The 26,484-nt window shown below is 41.6% G+C and overlaps 1 protein-coding gene across 1 annotated transcript; it reads left to right on the top strand.

The window, feature by feature from the left end:
• Positions 1 to 5,282: 5,282 nt before the first annotated feature.
• On the top strand, positions 5,283 to 26,228 carry LOC308460858 (vomeronasal type-2 receptor 26-like; the record flags this gene model as incomplete). The annotated part of the gene is made up of 9 exons (XM_080977392.1): positions 5,283 to 5,603; positions 5,635 to 7,019; positions 11,603 to 11,722; positions 14,340 to 14,443; positions 17,137 to 17,446; positions 19,454 to 20,305; positions 20,570 to 20,797; positions 24,936 to 25,062; positions 25,327 to 26,228. The coding sequence occupies exons 2-9, from the start codon at positions 5,691 to 5,693 to the stop codon at positions 26,226 to 26,228; spliced, it is 3,972 nt and encodes a 1,323-aa protein (XP_080833518.1). The 5' UTR covers positions 5,283 to 5,603; positions 5,635 to 5,690.
• Between the last annotated feature and the right edge of the window lie 256 nt (positions 26,229 to 26,484).

Raw genomic sequence — 26,484 nt, 5'->3', positions numbered from 1 at the left:
CTTTGTTCCAACCTATCTGAGCACCAAAGGAAAATACATGGTGGCTGTGGAGATCTTCTCCATCTTATGTTCCAGTGCCGGATTACTGGGTTGCATCTTTTCCCCAAAATGCTACATCATTGTGCTGAGGCCTGAGCTGAACAGCAGGGAACACCTCATGAGGAAAATAAAATAAAATATATAAGTGCATCTCTTTGGTTTTTTATTTATTTATATTAAGACTGGGGGTGGGAATAATGTGTTGGTAGATATCCCAACAGAATTCAAGCAAGGGTGCAGGAATCTCTCCTTAAATTCCTGTGAATAGACTTGAACCCACCTCTGACATGAAATGCAGTTATGTGGTTGATAAGGGGGGCATATTCATTTAAAATTGTGCCAGGTATTTGCTCCAAGTTATGCCTACAAAGTTGGAACAATTAAATATATATATATAAACAGTATTTAATTGCTCACTTTTTCAGCTCGACCTTCTAAAACTAAATGTGTTATATTGGCTCATAAAAAGTTTATATCTTCTCATAAACATGTCACGGCTTAAAATTAGCCGCTGCTTGTTTAATACAAACGGAACGGAATCAGCATGAGTCAGCGGCCTACAATGAATCGGCAAAGCCTGCATGACTCATGTAACCTTTCACCTGCATATGCCTGTATTTATAGAGTGGTCATTGATTGTGTGTGTGGTAGGTTGGTTGGATGGATGGTAGAAAGCTGGTTGCGTTTGATATGTATAAAGCTGTTGGTTGTAGTTGGAGAAGACTTTTTTTTAAGAATAAAAGCAGCATTCTGCAAAGTCCTCTTTCTCAAGGACTCTTTGTGCCAACTAGGGTCTGAGGACCAGGCAAAGGAGGCAAAGGAAGTCAAAACATTTTTCCTACAAAACATGTAGGACAATTCAGAATACGCAAAGGCAGTTTGAAGGAAAGAGAATACTGCTGTGAAGTATAAGGACACTTTGACCAAGTCATGCACATCTGCCCTACAGGTAGAGATGTGCTGGTTTGCAGTCACTGCCTATCTGTTGAATAGCAGCATATTAAGCACTGCATATCAAGTAGTGTAGATCTTTAAAAAATCAAAACTATTTTTTTCATGTTAGCCCCTTGTTACAATGTTCAGTTCCATCACCCTCTTCTTTGGTGCTTTGCACACGCCTCTGGCACACAATTTCCGTTCACATCCTGGGACAAAGTTCGCAACAACAAGGAGCAGCTACTTCCAGGTTAGCGGAGTTCGTAACCAGAAGTGTTTGTAAGCAGAGGTACCACGGTATTTCATCTTTTGATGACAGATTTAAAAACCCACAATGCTTTGTTTGAAATGCTTTGCTTGAAAGCTTGAGTCTGTGGTAACAAAGACCCCAATATACATAAGTTCAGATATGGGTTCATTGATGTGTAGGCCTGGCACTTTGCCAAAATTATTCAATTATTTCAGAACTTCAGGTATTGCCCATTCCAACTTTGATAACATGAACCACCTTATTCTGACATTATTTTAACCACAAAAAAGTATACTGTGAGTACTTTGTTTGCCCATTAAGTCATTCACTTCTGAGATATTTACTGGTCACAACTCATGAATTTGGTGTGGATTACATACATTCCTATGAACAGCTCCTGTATCAAAGCACTGTCTCGCTGTAATAAAACTCACATTCATGTGGACAAATGCACTGAGAATTTTCAGGTTTCCACCTTTTCCTTTGCACATTTAAAAAATAGCATTGATATGTTTAGTTGAACAAGTATATATGGAGATTTGAAATTACTCACCCACAGAGGCAAGTGTGAGGCAGTAAATAAAATACACTCTTCAGGAACACTGATGAACACAGAGGAATATAAGTTAAGGAAATAGTGGTGTTTGCATCTTAGGAAATATCTGCCATAATTCAAGGAAACCAATAATAGTGCTATAGATGTAAACATGGGAATCGACATTTGGATACAATGTTTCTTCAGCAGGATAATGCTTATAGTGGTGGTGCTCCTCATATTGCTGTGTCACACTGTGTGCAAGACACACTGTGTGTAGCATATATGATGATCCCCTCCCTATTCCTCATAATTTTTACCAGCCAGGTGACCTCATCATCGGGGAAATGGTTTCCCAGGTCCTCTTCAACTACGATAACCTCCATTTCACAGAACAGCTTGCCCAGATGCTGTTCAATGAACCTCTGTAAGCCATTAGTTTTGCTCTCTCTCTCTCTCTCACTTTCGTTCTGTAAAATGCTTGGACCATTAAAATGGAAAGCATATCATAGTATAATAATATAATATAATATAATATAATATAATATAGTATAATATAAGAATTTATATACTGGTATGAGAACAATGGAATTTGATCAAACTTCCTTCTTGGTAATTATTCTTTGCCTTACCTTTTTTAAATGTTGTTCAAAAATCACTATTTTCTTTCACAACTCCCAAGGAATGAATGGATCCTGTGCATTTCTACTGGGCTTTTGCTGAATAACTACATGGTGGATTATGCTCATGCTTTTCCTTACTTTTTACGTCTTATATTTATATATGATTTAATATTTATAAAAAAGAGGTTTTCAAAAGATAATATCTTTATCAATGAAAAAAGAGGCTTTTGCCACTTTTGTTTTCCCCTCACTTTGTTCCCATAGTTCTCTCCAGCACTGCCTTCTCTCATGCACTTCCATACTTCAGATTTATTTAACCATTTATTTTCTATTACTCTATTTGAGACATACATTCTTCCTATTAATGTCACCCCTACAGTTTTCCTAGCAAAAATACCAACATATTGTTCAAACAGACAGCACACTAAAGAGTGATCAAACTTTGGTTTCAAAATTTTATGCTGCACAAATAAAATATCATAGGGATATATGGATTTTAGAAAGTAGCTTGTGGCTTGACCTTCAGGAGCCATGCACTTCAGTAAGATATTTGGTGTATTGTGAATTTGTGGAAATTTGTAAGATTTACTTTCTGATTGCAACATAATCTCCCAATTCCTCTCCTTATTCTAACTGCCCTTCATTTACATTAGTGTATTTCAGATTTTAGATAATATAAACGATTCTTTATCAGTTGCTTGAAGTGACAATGATATTTTATATTGCTTCTTTCATCAAAGCTGCCGGGCTTGTTAAATAGGCAATCAGTATATTGAGTTGAATATTAGAAATGTCACTTGGGAGAGATTTTTTTTAAAAAAAATTCACAAATATATTAGAGTGCCCAACAATAGAGAAATATGAACATTTCATAGCAAATGTTTTGGCTTCCGCCATCCACACCTACTCTGAGGTGAAACAAAAGGGTACAGTCAAGGTCTGGCCATGTGGTGGGCCATGTGGTGGGTATATTCTTTGGGGGGGGGGATGAACGAATTCCTATGCCCCACAAATAACCCAGAGATGCATTTTAAATAAAACCACACATTCTACTCATGTAAAAACATGCTGATTCCCGGACCGTCCACAGCTGGATTGAGAAGGCGATCCAGCCCCCGGGCCTTAGGTTGCCTACACCTGGTCAAGGTGGTAGTTATAGAACACTGTGGAGGGAATACAGCTCTAAAAACACATATACACCTACTTCGGCTAATTCTTGTTCTTAATATGTTAGGGAATTGAGGAAAAACGTTAAGAGAACAGTTTATTAAGCTCTAGAGTGATTTCAAAACAGTTAGACTTCTTAGTTTTCCATGCAAGAATTATCTCTTTCAGATGTCAGTTCTTCTTCAGTCTATTGTAATTTATGGTCCTAAGGTTTGCCCCAATCTTGGAAGCACATGAATGAATGAATGAATGAATGAACCCAGAGTACAAATGCCTTTTTTATTGTCATGTTCATTTTATTAAACAGCTGTCACTCTTATTACAGTTCAGTGCCTAAGAACTACCAGCACATCTTGGCCTTGGTATTTTCTGTCAAAGAAATAAATGAGAACCCCACAATCTTGCCAAATATCTCTCTGGGCTTCCACATCCTCAATAGCTACATTGAGGCATCTAATCATAGCCTGCATTTTTATCAAGGCTTATAGTTTGATTAGGGTCTGTATTTTAAAATGAGCTTAAAGATTTTCAAATGTTTTATGCCAGGCAGAAGACCAGCTGCCTAAGTACTTTGGCAAGATGTTTATCCTCCTGGACAAGGGGGGGGCCTGATTTATAGCAGAAAACAATTCTCAAAGTCGTAAAAGGGAATTACAGGCTGAGAGCAAGGTTACACCACCCTACATAATTAAGAGTTGGTAAATAGTAAAATCATTAAACTTGAGCCATATCTTCCTAAGGTTAAAGGCCAAGAGCAAATGGAAAAGAAAGGGGAGTGTAAACAGAAGAAGAGGCTTCTTTCCTATTTTATTTTGAGGCTGTAAACTGATTCCTTCCTGTTACTTTGAGAAGGTTTATTCTTCTAAAAAGCTATCTATGATAATGTATGAAATATACCGGCTTAAATGTAATTATGCAAAGGATCTAGAAAGAAAGAAATGTTAAATTCTTATTTCATAGAGTCATATTGCTGTAGGAGACCAGAGGGGCAAACGAGCCCAGCTCCCTGCCAGACAGGAGACGCCATCGAGCACTCCTGACATATGGTTGTCAGGCCTTCGTTTAAAGACCTTCAAAAAGGAGATCTTTCATTGATGATGTATGAGAATGTGAACCCAAGATCTCTGACATCTGTTTAAGATAAAAATTTAAAACTATTAACCATCTGTTTTGGAGGGCAATAGGGCAAGGAGGGCAAGAGGTGAGCTGGTAATTAAGGTTCCTTGTTGAGACAAATGTAAAATATATGACTACTTATTTGTCATTTATAGATAGAAGAATATATAGCTTTTTGTATCCCATAAAAGGCAATAGGAAATGGGTGTATCTTTTAGGATTGGTTATAGCAATCAGCCAATAGGAAATTCAACCAGGCTGATTGGACAGAGGCAGCCAAAGGAGGAGCAAGGGGGCTGGGCTGAGGGAATATAAGTGCTGGCCATAATGGCAGGAGACCAGGCCAGAGCTTGGTAACCATATACCACTGTGCCTCTCATTTATTTGTCTGACAAATAAATTATTATTTTAATTTCTCTATTGCTGCGTTGAATATTTCATTCCAGCTAAGCATTAACCACAAGCAGGGTGCTACATTTTATGGTGCCCCTGTGACTCGGATAAGTGGTCTGCTGGAACGCAGCCCCTTCGCCTTACTGGGCAGGGTACAAGAGAGAGGACCACTCACTGCTTACCCAGCGCGCACTGCAAAGTTTTTTTCCAGGGGAACGCAGAAGTCTCGTCTGTCTGATACCCTGCCCACCGACGGCGACGGACCGGGGGGAACCAGAGAAATAAACAGGCAACCAACTAAGGGTAAGTGCACTAAGGGGTTTTTGGCCCTCCAATTAATTGGGAGGAAGAGAAGTCTTGATCAAACTTCTGCGTCTCAGTAAAGGGGAACTGAGTACGCTAGGTGGTTGGGTACATCAGATGGTGATCTGGTGTAGGAAAAGGGAAAGGTTGGGAGGTAGAGTATGGTGAAGTATCCAGCGCATTGTATGTGTGAGAAAGTACAATTTGTAGCTGACCTGAGTGTGGAGTGGGTAGTACTTCGGTTCCCGGTAAGGCGACTTCACCCGGGCAAGGAACCTCACGAAGCGTGTGTGTGAGTGACTGAGTGGATACTTCACAGGGCCATACAATGGGAGTTGGGGGTTCAAAGGGGGAAAATACACCTCTTGAATGTATGTTAAATAATTTTAAGAAAGCCTTCTCAGGGGCATATGGAGTCAAAATGACGCCAGAGCGCCTGAGAACGTTATGTGAATTAGAGTGGCCGAAACAAAATACTGAATGGCCATCTCAGGGAACCTTTGATATAAATTTAGTAAGCAAACTTTGGTCTAACATCGCCAAAGAAACTGGAGGGTGCCCAGAACAATTTTCATATATAGATTCTTGGCTGAGCACATTAAATAAAAATCCTCCATGGATAAGGGAATGCAAAGTCAAACGATGCAAATTATTGGCTGTAAAAGCCGAAGCTAGGAAAGGAATATTGCCAAATAAACTCAAACCCATTTTTGAGGGACCAGAGGAAGAGGTGCTTCCACCTCCACCCTATGCTCCACATCGAAGGGAGCCTAATCCAAACACTCCACCAGTTGTAACCCCAAGGCAAGAAAGTGGAATGAATAATGGGGCTGGAGTCACAGAACTTGATTCCTTGATAGATTATGATAAATATCTTCAGGAGGCATTGGAGGCCTATAATAAAGCCCAAGCAGAAGTGGTTATTCCACCTGTGAGTCCCAGTAGAACTCCATCTACAGTCTCTTTTAGTGGAACAACTGATTGCCTACCCCAAACCCCTGTACATCCAAGTCCTAGAGAATTATTACAGAAGTTACAGGGAGACCTTAATCGGTCAGCAAGCAATACAGCCAGGCGTATAAGGCTGCTAAAAGAACGCCTTGGGACAAATACCATCCCCTATGATTTGAGGCCCCTAGAGCAAAGCGAAGAGAAAAATCACGTAGTAGCCCCTCTCAGAAGAGTATTTGATGCACTTGAGGAGCCTGTGCTGGTTAACGGGCAACTCGGACCACGGCCACCTCGAACTTCGACCCTCCAGTACATTCCATTCACAACTACGGATCTGATGAATTGGAAAACACACACCCCATCTTTTGCAGAAAAACCTCAGGCTATGATGGACTTGGTGACTTCAATAATAAATACTCATAGTCCTACTTGGACAGATTGCCGCCAGCTCCTGAATACTCTGTTCACCACTGAGGAAAGGAGAGACATAATTGAAAAGGCACAGATATATTTGCGTGAGCAGGCCAGAGTGGGAAATATTTTAAATGTTGACCGTCATCTCCGGGACAACTTTCCCTTGGAAGATCCTAATTGGGATCCAAACAATGCAATTCATCTGGCCAGGCTTACCACCTACCGCCAGACGCTTGTGCAAGGTATCCGCAGGGCATGCCATATACTGATGGTAGCAGTTACCTGCATGAAGGTGCCAGACGAGCAGGATATGCTGTGGTCACCAATGAGGAAGTTGTGGAAGCTGAAGCTTTGCCTGCTGGCACCTCAGCACAAAAAGCTGAACTTATAGGTTTAACTAGAGCTCTGCAATTGGCAGCCGGATGTAAGGCAAACATCTATACTGATTCTAAATATGCCTTCTTAACCCTGCATGCACATGGTGCTCTATGGAAAGAAAGAGGTCTAATTGGAGCCCACGGGAAGGCCTTGAAATATGGACCTGAAGTAGAAATCCTGTTGGAAGCAGTATGGGCTCCAGAACAGATTGCTGTAATGCACTGCAAAGGTCATGGACGAGGAAGGGATCCAATAACCAGAGGAAATCATGCTGCTGACAAAGCAGCCCGAGAGGCAGCCCAAAAGCCTGTGGGAGGATTTATAGCAGCCCTCATACCAGAGGTAGTTCCAGAAGAAGTTAAACCTCACTATACCCCAGAAGAGAGGAAGTGGGCTGAACAGGAAGGAGCGGTTGTGAAGGACGGTTGGATGATCCTGCCGGACAATAGGATTTATGTACCTCATCACCTAGCAGGCACAATTGTAAGAAATTATCATGAATCTACTCACCTTGGCGGTACTGCAACCAGAGAGAGTCTCAGTCGGAAGTTGTATATTATTAACCTATCACAATTAGCAACTTGCATTTCACAGAAATGTGTTCTTTGTGCTAAAAACAATCCCAGGCAGGGACCGGTACAACCTCCTGGAATCCAACATGTGGGATATGTCCCCATGGAAAGCCTAATTGTGGACTTCACAGAGCTGGTCCCTTCTAAGGGATTCAAGTATCTCCTTGTGTTTGTAGATACTCTTACCGGATGGGTTGAAGCTTTTCCCACCCGAACTGAAAAGGCACGAGAGGTAACTAAGAGACTCCTCACTGAATTGATCCCGAGGTTTGGGTTACCTAGATGCATTGGAAGTGATAATGGGCCAGCGTTCATTGATCAAGTAGTACAAGAAGTATGTCGAGTCCTACAAGTGAAATGGAGACTGCATGCAGCATATAGGCCTCAAAGTTCAGGGAAAACTGAAAGAATGAATCGGACTCTGAAAACCCAATTGGCAAAATTAACCCAGGAAACGGGATTGGGATGGGTAGATGTGTTACCCATAACACTGTTTCGTGTTCGGTGTGCACCCACAAAAAGACTTAAGTTGTCACCTTTTGAGCTCCTGTATGGGAGGCCGCCCTCCTTTGTTCAGGATATTCCAGCTGACCTCTAACAAATAGGAGACCATGTGACACAGGAACAAGTGCAATCTCTCTCCCGTGTTTTTGTTTCTCTTAACAGGTGGGCCCTCGAGCGCACGCCGTGCAGCATTGCCGAGCCGATTCATCAGTTCCAGGCTGGCGATAGCGTATGGGTGAAAGAGTGGAAACGAGATCCACTTGCACCTAAGTGGCGTGGACCTTACACCGTCTTGCTCTCTACTCCAACAGCGGTGAAGGTAGCTGAGGTGACCCCCTGGATTCATCACTCCCGTTTGAAGAAGTCCGAAGGCAGTTGGACGTGCAAAGGTGACCCCTCTAATCCTTTAAAACTGACTCTCTCCAAAAACCCCTGTATCTAGCCCTACGGGGAACGGGCTAGGTCACGGGCAACATTAGACGACCGGCCTGCTGCAGCCACAACCTGGAAGCTGGCTGACCTGCGCACGCCTGAAGCTTGAGGAGCGTCTAAACCAGCGATTGTGAATGGGAAGATTCTCTAATACAATTAATTGACTGCCCCCCCCCTTGTGGAACAATCATCAGAGATATTACTCATTGGGGATCCTTGGGATATATGTTTTGGTCTTGGTGGTTCCCCATTTCTGTCACTGGGGGAATTATATTGGGGCTAATATTTTTATGCTATCACAATAAGGTAGTCTTTTGTGGAAGGAATGCATATACTACACATCAACATGATTTTATTATTAATCCTGATCCCTTGGGAAGGGGAAGGGTCCTTGAATCTGACCAAATTTACTAAATATGGATTCCGCCATGACCACAATATGTGGGTAGGCTTAGCTGAGATGGTAGCCAATGTTGCAAATAGGACCAATTGCCTTGTTTGCTCTCTTGGGCCAGATGATTCAGAGGGAGGTATGCCCTTATTACCGATACCATTAAATGCCATTGGTATGGTAAGCGAAATGCCACACCAAACAGAAGTACAGAATTTCCCCGGATGGAACTCAACTAAACCAATACGAGTTATACCTGTGCAAGGGGAATTCTGTGTACATAAATCATCAGATGCAGCTGATTCTACCATGATAGGCTCTTCTCATTGCCACTATACTTGGGATTATATTAAGAATAGTCAAACCTGGGTAAACGGTACTACCTATCGAACTCGGAATACCTTGCCCTGTGCACCTCCTTTTATTCATGCATGGAAAGTGGTATGGAACATAACTGTGACAGAAAAAGGCAATCTAACATACTGCACTGTAAACTCTCTACCCCTTTGATATTTCGCCTTCTGCACTCCACGTACCAAAAACCTCAGACCCGATGGTTGTGGTGGATATGTGGAGAATGGGCATACAAGAAGCTCCCTTCCAAATGGAGTGGGACTTGTTTCCTGGGATGGGTATTACCACCAATGTGGATTATGCCCACTAATTTGGCCAAGCGTACACGAAGAAACGCTGATATTTCTCATATAGCAGGAGGAAGTACCCAAAGTTGGAGCGATACTGATGATTGGCCCCCAGAGCACATTATAGCCTATTATGAGCCTGCCTCCTGGAATCCTGGTGAGCTCATACAAGGGGCACGGGATCCTATTTATAATCTAAACAGAATAATTCGATTGCAAGCAGTAGTGGAACTTGTAACCAATGCAACAGCCCAGAGTTTGAGACTTATTGCACAACAGCTGGATGAAAGTAGAGCCGCCATTTTGCAGCTGAAAATGGGAATGGATTATGTACTTGCCAGGCAGGGAGGCCTATGTGGAGTCTTGAACTTGACAGGGAATGCCTGTTGCTTTAACATTTCTGATAATGGTGAGGCAATCCGTGTGTTGGCCACAAAGATGGAGAGTATAGCACATGTCCCAGTACAAACATGGGAAGGATGGGATATGGGATGGCTCACCAACTGGTTACCTAATGTTACGGGACTCAAAGGGATACTATTGTCTTGCTTGTTTTTCTTGACGGTAGTAATAATGGTTTTATGTATGGTGCCATGTATCATTTCATGTTTTAGAAGTACAATTAGCAAGATGATTTCGAATGAAACTCTACCTCATATCATGGCCCTATATAGAGCTTTACCTCAGGAATATGATGAAGGTCAAGCTATCAAGGACACTTGGGATGAAGGTCCTTGAGCTTGAAAGGGGGGAATGAGGCATCTAATCATAGCCTGCATTTTTATCAAGGCTTATAGTTTGATTAGGGTCTGTATTTTAAAATGAGCTTAAAGATTTTCAAATGTTTTATGCCAGGCAGAAGACCAGCTGCCTAAGTACTTTGGCAAGATGTTTATCCTCCTGGACAAGGGGGCCCCCTGATTTATAGCAGAAAACAATTCTCAAAGTCGTAAAAGGGAATTACAGGCTGAGAGCAAGGTTACACCACCCTACATAATTAAGAGTTGGTAAATAGTAAAATCATTAAACTTGAGCCATATCTTCCTAAGGTTAAAGGCCAAGAGCAAATGGAAAAGAAAGGGGAGTGTAAACAGAAGAAGAGGCTTCTTTCCTATTTTATTTTGAGGCTGTAAACTGATTCCTTCCTGTTACTTTGAGAAGGTTTATTCTTCTAAAAAGCTATCTATGATAATGTATGAAATATACCGGCTTAAATGTAATTATGCAAAGGATCTAGAAAGAAAGAAATGTTAAATTCTTATTTCATAGAGTCATATTGCTGTAGGAGACCAGAGGGGCAAACGAGCCCAGCTCCCTGCCAGACAGGAGACGCCATCGAGCACTCCTGACATATGGTTGTCAGGCCTTCATTTAAAGACCTTCAAAAAGGAGATCTTTCATTGATGATGTATGAGAATGTGAACCCAAGATCTCTGACATCTGTTTAAGATAAAAATTTAAAACTATTAACCATCTGTTTTGGAGGGCAATAGGGCAAGGAGGGCAAGAGGTGAGCTGGTAATTAAGGTTCCTTGTTGAGACAAATGTAAGATATATGACTACTTATTTGTCATTTATAGATAGAAGAATATATAGCTTTTTGTATCCCATAAAAGGCAATAGGAAATGGGTGTATCTTTTAGGATTGGTTATAGCAATCAGCCAATAGGAAATTCAACCAGGCTGATTGGACAAAGGCAGCCAAAGGAGGAGCAAGGGGGCTGGGCTGAGGGAATATAAGTGCTGGCCATAATGGCAGGAGACCAGGCCAGAGCTTGGTAACCATATACCACTGTGCCTCTCATTTATTTGTCTGACAAATAAATTATTATTTTAATTTCTCTATTGCTGCGTTGAATATTTCATTCCAGCTAAGCGTTAACCACAAGCAGGGTGCTACAACATGACAGCAAGAATGACTTATAAGGCCACTCTGAGCCTCCTTTCAACACAACAGAAACGTATCCCCAACTTCAGGTGTCACAACCAGAACAATCTGATTGCTATCATTGGAGGATGTTTCTCTGAGACCTCTGTCAATATGGCTGCCATTTCAACAATCCAGAAGACTCCACAGGTAAGCTGGGTGCATGAGGGAATGGAGATTTCAGAACTATAGCATAAGATCTTGAAATTTAGAAAGCATTTGACCAAAATCTTCATACTGTTTTGCTAGGCAAAGTGGTTAAATGCATGCTTAATAATACTAGAAGATGAAATCATTGCTAATCATTCCTAACTGGAAACTTCACTGAAGTATTGCTCTTTCACTAGGGCTGTGAATGCCCCCAACAACAACAACAAAATCTGATTCTGGGCAAAGACAGGTATCTCAAGGGGTGGTTTTGTTTTGTTTATTCTAACTGACTTTAAATTTAGCTTTTTCATTTTCTTTTTTTTTTACAGTTAATATCTTCCTGTTTCATGAAGATTTTTTAAAAAATATGAATCATTTGGAATTCTATTTTCCAGGCAACTAAGTCAAAGAAAGGCAGGTAATCACTAAGAGGTGTTTCCTTAATGCAGTTATGAAATAAAAGGCAGTGAGGTGGACAGGTAGAGAAGCAACAGGCATTGGAACATTTGTAAAGGTGGATGGGATGTATTGCTGGCAGGGCAAGAACTGGAATAATTGATTTTAAAAAAAATAAAAAAATCTCCTAGCTATGCAAAACAACAAAGCACCCATTACAAGTTATAACTTACAGCATAGTGAAAAATATGACATGAGAACAAACAGCACTATGTAGAAAGGTGGTACCCCAAATTGTGTGTGTCAAGCAACTAAGAAAAGAAGAGAGCCCGCAACACACACACAAATTATTATAATTATCATTATTAAATAAAGTCGGGATGGGAATGATTGACTGTTAACCAAACGAAAGGTCAGCTCCTCTCCTACTATACATCACGCTGCCGACAGCCTGGCATTTTTCTTGTAGGATGTCTGCTGTCTGTTCTTGTTTGTTTCAATATCAATTTGAGAGACAGTCTGGCTTTTCTTATTTATTTATTTTAAAATCCATATTGCCATGTAACTATAGGGTAACTCTGGAAGCACCACTCCATTCATAGAAATCTATAGGCACCCAGACCTACCCCATGTGCAGTGTGAATCAGCTTAAGGTATCCTGATGTGGTTCATACCTCAGGGTTCAGCTGAGTGATTTGCACAACCATGACAATTTCTCCTCATCAAACTGAGAGAGGTTTTGCACTTGGTTTTCGCCTACCTCATAGCAAGCGTCATGACTTTATAAGGTTTGGCGGTTAAGCATTGGAATAACAATGTGTGGGGGAGAGGAGGAGCGGCCATCACCTGCCCCTCCATGCTTAAGGGTATTCTGTTAAATGAATCGGGGTGTGTGGATCTCGTCCGAAGCCCAGGGATGGGCTAGGGCCATGCCACGACCCCAGCAGGAACCTAGGGGATGCTCGAGTCGATCCACATTGGCGGAGCTCCCCCTACTGGTGGTTTACCCTTACCAGACTCCCTGCAAAGAGTCAGATATAGTCTGTTGATCCCAATGCCTAAGCCAATACCGCTCACATTTTGTAACCAATAATGTTGTGGCCTAAATTTTGCCCATTAACATTAACTTAAAATTCTGTGTCCTTGTGTCTTTATTCTAATGGGGGTGGCTTGGGGCTTTGACATGCAACATGGTGCCTTAAATTCCACAGCCTTTAAGTGAGTGATCTGTTTGTATGAATTTGTGTGAGATCTTCAAGTTATACCAAATATGAGCGATCTGGTTGTGCGAACTATACAACTCCTGGCTAAGTGCCACTGACTATATATTATCCCTTAAAGAAGAAAATAATAATGCAGAGTTGGAGGGGTGTGTCTCATAATACTTCTGTCAATTATGATGCAGCTTCAAGGAACATCAAGACACTGGGGAAATTATAATCACACCTATCATTGTCAGAATTATTTGTTTGCCTTGTATTTAACAGGGGTTATACAGGTTTCATTAACCAGACCAATGATCAGAATCTGACAAAAATATATAAACCTGCAGTGCTATTGAGCAATGGATCTCTGCATAAGCAAGGCTCTGACATTTTCTTCTCTGATTACTCTATACATGTCAGGGTATGTTTCTCACCAGCTGACTCTGACAAAAAACGATGCTGCATAAGAATCCCTATCCTGATTCTCTCTCTTTGTCTATATCTGCTTCACAGATATTTACTGCCTCACTTTAATGAAACTCACATTTCATGGAGAATCCATGGATAATTTTCAGGGTTACACTTTCTTTGCACACCATTTTTTGGGGGGAATCATTCATACCTGTAGCTGAACAGATGTATATGAATATTTTAACTCACTCATAGAGGAAGAAGTGAAGAGGTGCACTGTTGAGAGTGCTGATGAACACAGAGCCATTTTTATAAATAAGATCAAGAGAAAAATGGTGCACATATACCCTAAGATATCAAGCTGCAAATGAGTGTAGCACCACTATCTGCCAGCATTCAAGGAAGACTGTAAGAAATCATATAATAGCCATAGAGCTGTGGATACTAACCTGGGAATGTACATCTGCACGCAAAATATTATCAACAGAATCATGCTTGTGGTCTTGTTGTTGCTTGTATTGCTGTGTCACACTCTGTGTAAGACACATTTCATTAACTGCCATATATTTGATGATCCCCTCCCTATTCCTCATGAATTTTACCAGCCAGCTGATATCATCATCGGGGAGATTGTTTCCCAGGTCTTCTTAAACTATGATGACTTCAATTTCATGAAACAACCTACACCAATGCTGATTGATGAATCCATGTAAGAAATTAATTTTGTTCTCTTTTTCCCATTGTTTCCCATTCTGTAAAATACTCACACCATTAAAATGGAAAACACACCGTAATTCAAGACTGTGCATCAATATGAATTTATGGTCTATCTACAATAATCCTAAAGAAAAATATAACAAAAGTGGGACTTGGTCAATTTCACACTTCCAGCTTGTTAATCACCTTGTCTTACTGTTACATGTTATTGTTGATCGTAAACCACTAATAAGTTTCCCTCCACAAGCTTCATTGAATAAATGATCCTGTACATTTCTATTGAGCTTCTTCTGAATAATCACATGGTAGAGTGTGCCTGTGCATTTATTTATTTATTTATTTATTTATTTATTTATTTATTTCATAGATGGTTTAATAATATTTGAACAGTCTTTAAGGGGAGAGGGGCCAAAATTTAACAAATTAATGAAAACAAAGGGCTTTGCCGTTTTAGTTTTTCTCTCTTTGCCTGTTCTCATGTATTTTCAGACTTCTGGTCTTTTTAATGATGCATTAGATACTATTATATTTGAAAAATACCAAAATGTTTAACTCTACCTATTTCTTTCACACTGGAGAGCATTCTTGTCTCCAACTAGTGTTCATACTAAAAGTTCACAAATCTAAAATTATAGTGGCATGTGGATTTTAGAAAGTAGATTGTGAATTGGCCTTCAGAAACATGCACTACATGGGACATTTCTTTCACACGTAGGTGAGTTTCTGGAAATTTGTAAAGCTCCCCTTTATGCATCCAACATAATCTCACATACCTCCCCTTGTTGCAAGTGTCCTGCACTTACATTAATGTATCTCGGATGTCAGACAATATAGATGTTCCATTGTCCGTTGCTTGAACCAAATATGTTGGACATGGTAAAGAGATTTTTGGTGTATCAAATTAAATAATAATAATATCACCTGGAGAGATTTTAAAGACTGACTTAATAGAGTTACTTTTAAAAAAAATACAGATATGAATGTTTCGTAGCAAAACATTTCAGCTTCTGCCATCTTCAGCAGCTTTGATGTGGATAAAGTATGCTGCAGTTCTAGTACTGAAAGATGGAATACTCACAGATTGCTTGGCCTAAATGATGCAAAATTTAGACAATGCTTTATTAAGGTGCCTTGTTCAAATGTTTTCTCTCGTTTCCACTATTCCTGGATGAGATAGCATTTCTGTTGCCATGACTGAAAAGTCCTGGCGACTATGACACTCTGTCATTCTCATCAAAGCAGCAGAAGTCAGAAGCCAACTAATTTACTTATTTGGGGAGTATAAAACAACCAGAAAAATAGGTGTCAGAATTGTTGTGCTGGGAACCTTTAACATTTCCTCCCTTTAAAAAACCAACCAACCAACCAACCAACCAACCAACAATCTATTATTGTTTAAGTTGAGCAGAATCAACACAGACTGAAGACATGTTAGCTCTTCAAAGGACATTGATTTAAGAAGGATAGCTGCAAGGCCAGCCTTTGCTCTTTTCGTTATTTATTTATTACAAATCTTCCCTATTGCTTTAATGTCAGTTTATATGAAATAGCAAATATCATAGAAATGGCTCTATGTAAGAACACTGCTAAATTTCAGAGAATATGTGTAGGGAGGATGTTTTTTGTGCTAGATGTTCTTATATTTGATGCTGGAGTTGTTCAAAAGTGAGTTTGCTTCCTCCCCTATGGGTTTGTGAAGAACATATATCAACTGTGATTGCCCCTTACCAGGGTTGCCTCTTGGATGGGTTCTATGGCCCATTGGCTCCCATGTGGGCTTCTGGACAGACCCCTTTAGCAGGGTACTCAGATATTAAAGATAAAGACCCCATGCCTTAACCACCAGAGTTGTGACAATTGCTATGAGGCAGGCAAAAATTTCAGAAAGGCCAATTAGTCTGCAGGGGAAATTCCTCCCTGGCCCAGAATACTGCAACCGGCTTGTCCATAGCAAGGTTCTAGCATGTTCCAGCCCACCCACCTTTGGGCAGGACTAAAAAGCAATATGATGGGAGGGTGACCTCTCTGCCCCTAAAGCAATCACCCCATATCATGGGCCTCAACACATCAAAATTGTGCCACAGGAAGAAAAGCTCCAACATTCCCCCTCTGGCTGCGTGAATGATGAAAACCCCACCTCCAGCACCCATGGTCCACAGCACAACTGTACTGGGGCAACAAGGCGCCCCCCCATCCTCCTAGGGAAGTGACTATTACTACTTCACAGCAGGAATGTACTTATTTCAGATTTTTCTCAATGTATTGTCTTCTATGGTCCGAAGGTTCACCTCAGTTTTGCAAGCATTTGAATGTATGATGATAACGAGCATTTTTGTTGTGGTGATTTGTTAAGCTCTAGAGTGATCTCAAAACAGTTAGACTACTTGGTTTTCCATGCAAGAAATATAATCATCATCACCATCATCATCTGCCTCTTTCATTTGACAAACGTTTTGTGTCACGGGGAAGGTGGTAATTCTGTATTGATTTGCTATGGATGTTTGTATGTGATGCCAATAAAAGTTTTGATGATGATGATGATGATGATGATGAAATATCTCTTTCAGGTGTCAGTTCCTCTTCAGTCTATTGTAATCTATGGTCCTAAGGTTTGCCTATATCTTGGAAGCACATGAATGAAAAGTACAAATGCTTTTTTGTTATTGTGGTTGCTTTATTAAACAGTTGTAATCCTTATTACAGTTCAGTGCCTAAGAACTACCAGCACATCCTGGCTTTAGCATTTGCTGTCAAAGAGATCAACGAAAATCCCACAATCTTGCCAAATATCTCTCTAGGTTTCCACATCCTCAACAGCTACTTGAGTGCAAGAATGACCTATAAGGCCACTCTGAGCCTGCTTTCCACACAACAGAGGTTTGCCCCCAACTACAGGTGTAACGACCAGAACAATATGATTGCAATCATTGGAGGATGCTTCTCTGAGATCTCTGTCAATATGGCTGCCATTTCAGCAATCCAAAAGACTCCACAGGTAAGCTTAAAGTGCTGGGAAGTTAATGATGTCCAGCAGTGGGTTGGACTTTCTTCCTTTCTCCCAACAAAGGGCTTGCTCTTTACTGGCTCCTGCTTGTGGCTGTGCCTACTGAATCCTTTGAAAAGGGCTTCCTGGTAGTTGGAGCAGGAAAAGCTAGCCTATGAGCACACCAGTTTGGCCACTGGTGCTTCTGCTGCCACCTGTCACCTTGGCTCTTGGCCATTTCTATGCAAATGCCTTATTTTATTGTGTGTTCCCATCTTTCTGTGCTGCTGCCCTGACTGTGTACACTTGTACCTTGGTTGCCGAATGCCACAGAACGCCTCGTACATTTCTGCTCCTGAATGATTGAAAACCAGAAGTGAGTGTTTCAGTTTTTGAATGATTTTCGGAAGTCGGATGTCTGGCGTGGCTTCCATGGCTTCCAGTTGAGTGCAGGAAACTCCTGCAGCAAATCGGAAGTCACACTAGGTTTTTGAACGGTTCTGGGAGTCGAACGGACTCCCAGAATGCATTCTCTTCGAGAACCAAGGTACGACTGTACAGTGCTGGATCTACATTCACACAACAGTTCACACAAATAATAATGGATTCAGGAAGGACTGGAAAACTAATAAGAACAATAGGACAAAACACTGCTTAAAACACAAAAACAGATATTTATTTATTTTACTATAAGCACTTTGACTGGAAGGGAGGAAAGAATCAGAAAATATACAATGCTGGTTAGGTTGGGTAGGTTACTGGTAGGGTAAGGATTGGCAGACTTTATATAGATATATAGATATAGATGAGATAGAGATAGAGATAGAGATAGAGATAGAGATAGAGATAGAGATAGAGATAGAGATAGAGATAGAGATAGAGATAGAGATAGATAGAGATAGAGATATATGCCTAAGCATTTGCAGTAGAAAGAAACGTTTTGGAAAGACTCTCTCTCTCTCTCTCTCTCTCTCTCTCTCTCACACACACACACACACACACACACACACACAACATGACAGTTATGGCTATGAAAATAGGCCCGTGTGTGTGAGAGAGAGAGTGAGAGAGAGAGAGAGCACCTGCCTAATAACTAAGAAGACGCAGAGACAAAAATTGTTGGTGCTGATGTTGTGAAAAATATGTTGGATTACACTGAAAGAAAGGGATGGAATGAAATAAACAGAGGTATAAGTTGGGACTAGTGGCAAACAAGATAACCTGAGAAGAAAAATATCTAACCAGCAAGCAACCATGCATTGTTCTTTCAAGCAAAGGACTATGAAGAGTCATGTTTGTGCAAAACAGCTCCAAAATTCATTGTTTTACAATCTGTTGAGTTTTAGGCTTTAAGACCTGAGTTTAAAAATAACTGCTGTAGGTTTTAGAAGCCATCTGCACAAGAGGAGCAAGCATTCAAATGTTAAAACTACACAGGGGAAATTCTGTATTAAAGAGTTCTTGGGGATAGTGATGAAGTTAACAAGAAACAGGGTTTGCTTATCACCCTTTCCTCTAATGGTACAGGTTATAGACCCTGCCATCACAGAACTACAGTATAATTTAAGGCAGAAAGGAATTCACCCATATGGGAAATTCATAAGAATGAATTAATAGCTGAGCAGAATGTCCGGGTTATAGACTCTATGTAGAAAGTTTGAAGGAATATTTTCATTCTGAAAAGAATGGAAAGTAAAGAGCGCACATAATAGCATTGTAAAAATACTAGAACGGCTGCCACACAGAAGATCACAAAAACTTGTTCTAACCCTCAGGATAGCACCTGAAGTTGGTTTATTTTTAGGCGACCTATTCAGTACAGTTCAGCAGTAGATATGTGCACTCTCTGTCACTCAAGGTCTTACATAAATAGAAGCTAGGTAGCCATCTGTTGGGATCACTCAAATTCTGGATTTGCGGCATCACACAGGGATCTCGACTAGATGAACTACCTAACCCAGTGCAATGCTATGATTTCAAGAGATAGCATTTATTCATCATTTCTGGTTTTGTTTTCAGGCAACTTATGGATCATTCTTGCCACTGCATGGTTCCAAAATGCTATACCCATTCCTGTACCAAATGGTTCCAACTGAATCCCACCAGCAAACAGGAGTTGTGCGGTTATTTCACCATTTTGGGTGGAAATGGGTTGGAGTTGCTGCTGTGAATGATGACAAAGGGGACAGGTTTTTGCAGACAATGGTGCCTATGCTTTCCCAAAATGGCATCTGTTATGCCTTCATTATAAGGCTACCAAAATGGAACTATGTGGATGAGATGACAGATTTGTTTTTTGAGCACTCGAATACATATGAAATTGCAACCGAGACAAAATCCAATGTATTCTTTATATATGGTGAACCTCCATCTTTTCAGGTTGTGAGGATATTTCTTTTTGTAGCATTCAGTATGGAATGGCCTCCTCTTGGTAAAGTGTGGATTGTTACATCCCACTGGGATTTCACCTCGGTGTCCTTTCAAAAGACATGGGATATGCAAACCTTCCATGGTTCCATATCTTTCACTGCTCACTCAAATCAGCCACCAGGCTTTCAAAAGTTTATTGAGGAGATAACACCTTTTGGAGTGAAAGGAGATGGATTTATCCAGGACTTCTGGGAACAGGCATTCAGCTGTTCATTAAAGAAGCAGGAGGAAGATGAAAAGGAAACATGTACTGGGGAGGAGAAGCTGGAGAGCATTCTTGGTATTTTGTTTGAAATGAAGATGACTGGCCATAGTTACAGTGTCTACAATGCTCTCTATGCCATGGCACATGCTTTGCATGGCATATATAGGTTGAGATTGAAGCAAAGAAGGTTGTCAGGAAATCAGAGACTGGTATTTCAAAATGTGCAACCATGGCAGGTAACTACAATTTAATGTATGACCCAGAAGTAAATAAACTTTAGGTGCTATTAATCTGTTTGGATAATAAACGACAGCTTCAGTGTAAAATCGTGATTTTTGATATTTTGACAAGTTAAGAATATTACCAGCGAGAAATAAAGAGTAATCACATATATTGTCCAGAAATAAAACAAAACATACACTATGATAGGGCTTTGTGAAACTCATTGGAGTCGCTCCAAGACCTAATTATCTCTTTCTTTATATTGTCTTTCAATGTAGGTTCATGACTTTCTAAGGCATATCATATTCAATAATAGTGTTGGAGAAACAATACTCTTTGATGACGATGGAGAATTAGTTTCAAGTTTTGATATTACAAACTGGATGATGTTCCCCAATGGCTCAGTCGTCAGAGTCAACGTTGGAAGATTGGATCCTCAGGCTCCTCCAGGCAAAGAGTTATTGATTCATGAAGACCAAATTGTCTGGCACCAATGTTTTAATCAGGTGAGAGAAAGTGGGAAATAATTAAGATTATATGCCAAAAAAAATGTTCATTAGGCCAGTTTATCACTCCAGGCCAGGTACTGATTTATGCTGGAGAACATTATTTTTCAACAACAACTATATACCGTATTTTTCGCACCATAGGACGCACTTTTTCCCTCCTAACAAGCAAGGGAAAATGTGTGTGCGTCCTATGGAGCGAATGCAGGGGGGAGGCAGGCGGGAAAAGCCCTCAAGAGCCGCACACAAGCTTCGTGCGCTCTTGCGGGCTTTTCTCTAGGAGGGAGAAGGGACTGACTGGCTGCAGCAGTCCCTTCTCCCTCCTGGGGGAAAAGCCCCCAAGAGCGGCACCCTCTTTAAAGGCTGCGCGGCTCCTGCGGGCTTTTCTACGAGGTGGGGGAATCCCCCCCCCCCCAGAAAAGCCAGGAGAAGCCGCACAGCCCCTTTAAAGAGCGCGCGGCTTCTGCGGGAGTTGGGGGAAGCTGCAGCAGATTCCCTCCTCCCAGGCTCCCTTTGAAGCGGCAATGTGGGAGGGGAGCAGCTTACACTCGTGTAAGCAGCTCCTCTCCCACTTTCCTCCTTCAAAGCAACTACGGAGGAGGGAAGGAAGGGGACCATGGATCCTCCGCTGCTCGAGGCTGCAGCGGATTCCTCCTCCGTAATTGCTTTGAAGCAGGAAAGTGGGGGGGGGCAGTTTACACTCGTGTAAGCAGCTCCTCTCCCACTTTCCTGCTTCAAAGCAACCACGGAGGAGGGAAAGAGGGGACCCATGGATCCTCTTCGCTGCTCGAGGCTGCAGCAGATTCCCTCCTCCCGGGCTCCCTTTGAAGCAGCAAAGTGGGAGGGGAGCAGCTTACACTCGTGTAAGCAGCTCCTCTCCCACTTTCCTCCTTCAAAGCAACTACGGAGGAGGGAAGGAAGGGGACCATGGATCCTCCGCTGCTGGAGGCTTCAGCGGATTCCTCCTCCGTAATTGCTTTGAAGCAGGAAAGTGGGAAGGGGGCAGTTTACACTCGTGTAAGCAGCTCCTCTCCCACTTTCCTGCTTCAAAGCAACCACGGAGGAGGGAAAGAGGGGACCCATGGATCCTCCGCTGCTGGAGGCTTCAGCGGATTCCTCCTCCGTAATTGCTTTGAAGCAGGAAAGTGGGAGGGGGGCAGTTTACACTCGTGTAAGCAGCTCCTCTCCCACTTTCCTGCTTCAAAGCAACCACGGAGGAGGGAAGGAAGGGGACCATGGATCCTCCGCTGCTGGAGGCTTCAGCGGATTCCCTCCTCCGTGATTGCTTTGAAGCAGCAATGTGGGAGGGGAGCAGCTTACACTCGTGTAAGCAGCTCCTCTCCCACTTTCCTGCTTCAAAGCAACTACGGAGGAGAGAAGGAAGGGGACCATGGATCCTCCGCTGCTCACGGCTGCAGCGGATTCCTCCTCCTTGATTGCTGGGAGTTTCTCTGGGCAGGAATTCCCTCAGCTTAAGTGGGGTGGGGGAAGTGTGGCAGGTAGGGGGGTACTGAGAGACACATGTCTCTCAGATGAAAATTGGGAGTGGGCATTGTGTGAAGTGGCTGTGGATCTCCTGCCGCAGAACTGTAGGACTGTATAGAGTTGGGAGGGCCACCCAAGGGTCATCTAGCCCAGCCCCCTCACAATGTAGGAATCACAGCTAAAGAACGCCAGGCAGATGGTCCCCCAACCGCTGCTTAAAAGCCTCCAGTGGTGGAGACCCCAAACACCTTCCGAGGTCATAGAATTGCAGGGTTGGAAGGGAACCCCAGGAGTCATCTAGTCCAGCCCCGGTGGACAGCGGGCGCAATCCATCCCGTTGCGCAAGACTAAAGATGCTGTGCAAGGCTAAAGAAGAAGCCAAGGCAGTGAGCGGGATGGATCGCGCTTGCTGCCTTGTCTTCTTTAGCTGCACTGGAGAGGTTTAGCTCCTGGCTGGAGAGGTTGTGCGGCTATGGATCCCGCGCACTGTCTTGGCTTCTTTGCTCTTTGGGGCTGGGGGGGGGAACCCGGGCTTCCCCCGCAGCCCCGAGAAGCTCTGGGAGAAGTGGACAGGCTGCATGCAGCCTGTCCGTTGCTCTTTGGGGCTGGGGGGGGGGATAATATTTTTTTCCTTGATTTCCCCCTCTAAAAACTAGGTGCGTCCTGTGGTCCGGTGCGTCCAATAGAGCGAAAAATACGGTAGATCATTCCTTTCTAGTGTTTCAGGAGGTGGCAGAGAGATATTTCTAAATTTGTCTGGCAGGGCAAAAAGCCCAGAATTAAATTTAAAATAAAAATTTAAAATAAAATATTAACTGATGCTAAGGAAAGAGGAGGGTTTGCCCTGCGGGACTTAAGGTTGTATTATGAATCAGCAGCTTTCTGCTGGTTGAAAGACTGGCTACTTCTTGAGAACACTGATATCTTGGATCTGGAAGGGTTCAACAATGTATTTGGATGGCATGCATACTTGTGGTACGACAAGGTAAAAGCACATAGAGCTTTCAAGAACCATGTTGTCAGGAAGGCAGTGTTTAATGTCTGGATAAAATATAAAGATTTGTTAGAAAATAAGACCCCAAGGTGGTTGTCACCAATGGAAGCCAAGGCTCAGAAAAGACTCAATATGGAGGCCAAATGGCCGAAATATTGGGAGATATTAGAAAAGGATGGAGACATTTGGAGATTGCAGAGTTTTGAGAAATTAAAAGACAAAGTGCGAGACTGGTTACATTATGCTCAGATTAGGGAGGCTTTTAATTTGGATAAAAAAATAGGCTTCCAGGTGGAAAAATCGAAATTAGAAACAGAACTGTTAGAACCTAAAACTAAGGTACTTTCAAAAATGTATAACTTGCTGTTAAAATGGAACACTCAGGATGAAATGGTTAAATCAGCTATGATAAAATGGGCACAAGACATTGGCTATAACATTATGTTCGCTGACTGGGAATGATTGTGGACCACCGGTGTTAAATTTACGGCATGTAATGCCTTGAAAGAAAATATTATGAAAATGATATATAGGTGGTCCATGACCCCAGTCAAGCTTGCAAAAATATACCATTTGCCAGACAATAAATGTTGGAAATGTAAAGAAGCTGAAGGAACATTCTTTCACCTTTGGTGGACGTGCCCAAAGGTTAAGGCCTTCTGGGAAATGATCTATAATGAACTAAAAAAGGTATTTAAATATACCTTCCTTAAGAAACCAGAGGCTTTCCTTTTGGGCATTGTCGGCCAAATGGTGCTAAAAAATGATAGAACTTTCTTTATGTATGCGACAACTGCAGCAAGAATACTCATCGCAAAGTACTGGAAGACACAAGATTTGCCCACGCTGGAAGAATGGCAGATGCAACTGATAGACTATATGGAATTGGCAGAAATGACTGGCAGAATCCGGGACCTGGGAGAAGAGACAGTGGAAGAGGACTGGAAAAAGTTCAAGGACTACTTGCAAAAGCATTGTAAATTGTATGAATGTTAAGATGATTCCTTTCTTTCCATAGTTCTGGAAATCTCAGTTTACTCTGACCTCATGATCAATCTCTAAATGTCTTATGGGGGAAAGAAAACCAGGATCTCTGCTGGGCCCTCTTCAAAGAAATATTGAGGGGGGCGAAGATCCCTCGGCCCCCTAGAGTTGGCACACTATTTACAGGCCTGCCATTCTTAAAAAACAAACAAACTAGTTCTTACTGCAAGCAACTTTTATCATCTTGCTGATTTTTCCTAAGATCTGGGCACAAGAACAGCTATCTTCATGGTTGAAGCATTAATCTTTGTAATCAAGCCTTTAAACTGGTTAATCAAGTTTAATTCTAACAGTTAATTCTAACTGGTTAATCAAGTTTAATTCTAACTCAGTGTGGAGAGAACAGGTCTGCAAAGATTTAGACTTTAAATTTATTATTATTTGGGGCAGGGAGATTCATCTTAGTCAAGAAGAAAAATGTTTCAAATATGAGAGCACACCCAACACCACTTATGTACGTTTTTTTCCCTTTGAAGCTGAAGCCTATAACAGCAGTACTATCAGACTATGTAATCTATTACACAGAAGTGACACGCTATTTGCAGAACTGCCACTCTTTTTAAAAAAGAAACAAAACCTCTCTCATTTATAATCATCCATAATATTTCTGCACAGATATTGCCAGTTTCTGTATGCAATGACAACTGCAATCCTGGCTACAGCAGGAAAAAGAAGGAGGGGGAGAAATTTTGCTGCTATGATTGTGCCCCATGTCCAGAAGGGATGATCTCTCACCAAAAGGGTAAGAGACATAATTTCCTGGTATATCAATAAATTTCCATAAAGTAAAACATTATCTATTATGTTTTGGTCAGAAGGTGTGCACCCACTGAATGGATGTAGTGTTAATTCACATAACAAATACCTTTCAATACCTTGGCTGCCTGATAAAAGAATTGCATGAATGCAAGATCACAAAAGGATGTATTCTCACTAATGTTTAGAATTGATTTTCTTATACATTTTGAAATAATACTCTTACTTTTCCTTTTTTCCTTTTTTAAAGACATGGATTCCTGTGTCAATTGTCCAGAAGACCAGTATCCTAACAAGGACCAAACTCAATGCATTCCCAGAGTTCTAAGCTACCTCTCTTACAAAGAAGATTTAGGGATCATCTTAACTATCTTGGCTATTTCTTTCTCTTTCATCACAACTTCAGTACTTGGAATTTTTATGAAGCACAGGGACACTCCCATAGTCAAAGCCAACAACCGAACCATCACCTACATCCTCCTGGCCTCCCTCCTTATTTGCTTCCTCTGTTCTTTGCTCTTCATTGGACAACCTGGAACAGTAACCTGCCTTCTTCGACAAACTACATTTGGTGTCATCTTCTCTTTGGCCCTTTCCTCAGTGTTGGCAAAGACTGTTACTGTAATTCTAGCATTTATGGCAACTAAACCAGGTGCCAGAGTTAGGAAATGGGTAGGGAAAGGTTTGGCAAATTCCATTGTCCTTTCCTGCACCTTTTTTCAAGCTGGGGTTTGTACTCTTTGGTTAAGTACTTCCCCTCCATTCCCAAATACAGATATGCACTCATTGCATGGAAAAATCATACTGGAATGTAATGAAAGTTCAGTTACCATGTTTTATTGTGTCTTGGGTTACATGGGTTTTCTAGCCATAACCAGCTTTATTGTGGCTTTTCTAGCCAGGAGGTTGCCTGACAGTTTCAATGAAGCCAAGTTCATCACTTTCAGCATGTTGGTGTTTTGCAGTGTTTGGCTGTCCTTTGTTCCAACCTATCTAAGCACCAAAGGAAAATACATGGTGGCTGTGGAGATCTTCTCCATTTTATGTTCCAGTGCCGGATTACTGTGTTGCATCTTTTCCCCCAAATGCTACATTATTCTGCTGAGGCCTGAGCTGAACAGCAGGGAACACCTCATGATGAAAATAAAATGAAATATATGTGTGCATCTCTTTGTTTTTAATTTATATTGAGGCTGGGAGGCAGAGGGATAATGTGTTGGTAGAGATCCCAACAAAATTCAAGCAAGGGTGCAGACGTCTCTATTTAATTCCTGTGAATAGACTTGAACCCACCTCAGACATGCTGGATTACTGGATTGCATCTTTACCCTAAATGCTACATCTTTGTGCTGAGGCCTCAGTTGAACAGTAGGGAGGAACAGATAAGGAAAATAAAATGAAATAATAT

Source organism: Podarcis pityusensis (genome assembly GCF_964106645.2).
Source record: "Podarcis pityusensis genome assembly, chromosome: 13".
Taxonomy (NCBI): Eukaryota; Metazoa; Chordata; class Lepidosauria; order Squamata; family Lacertidae; genus Podarcis; species Podarcis pityusensis.
Note: the sequence above shows the minus strand (reverse complement) of the source record. Positions and strands in the feature narration are given on the sequence as shown.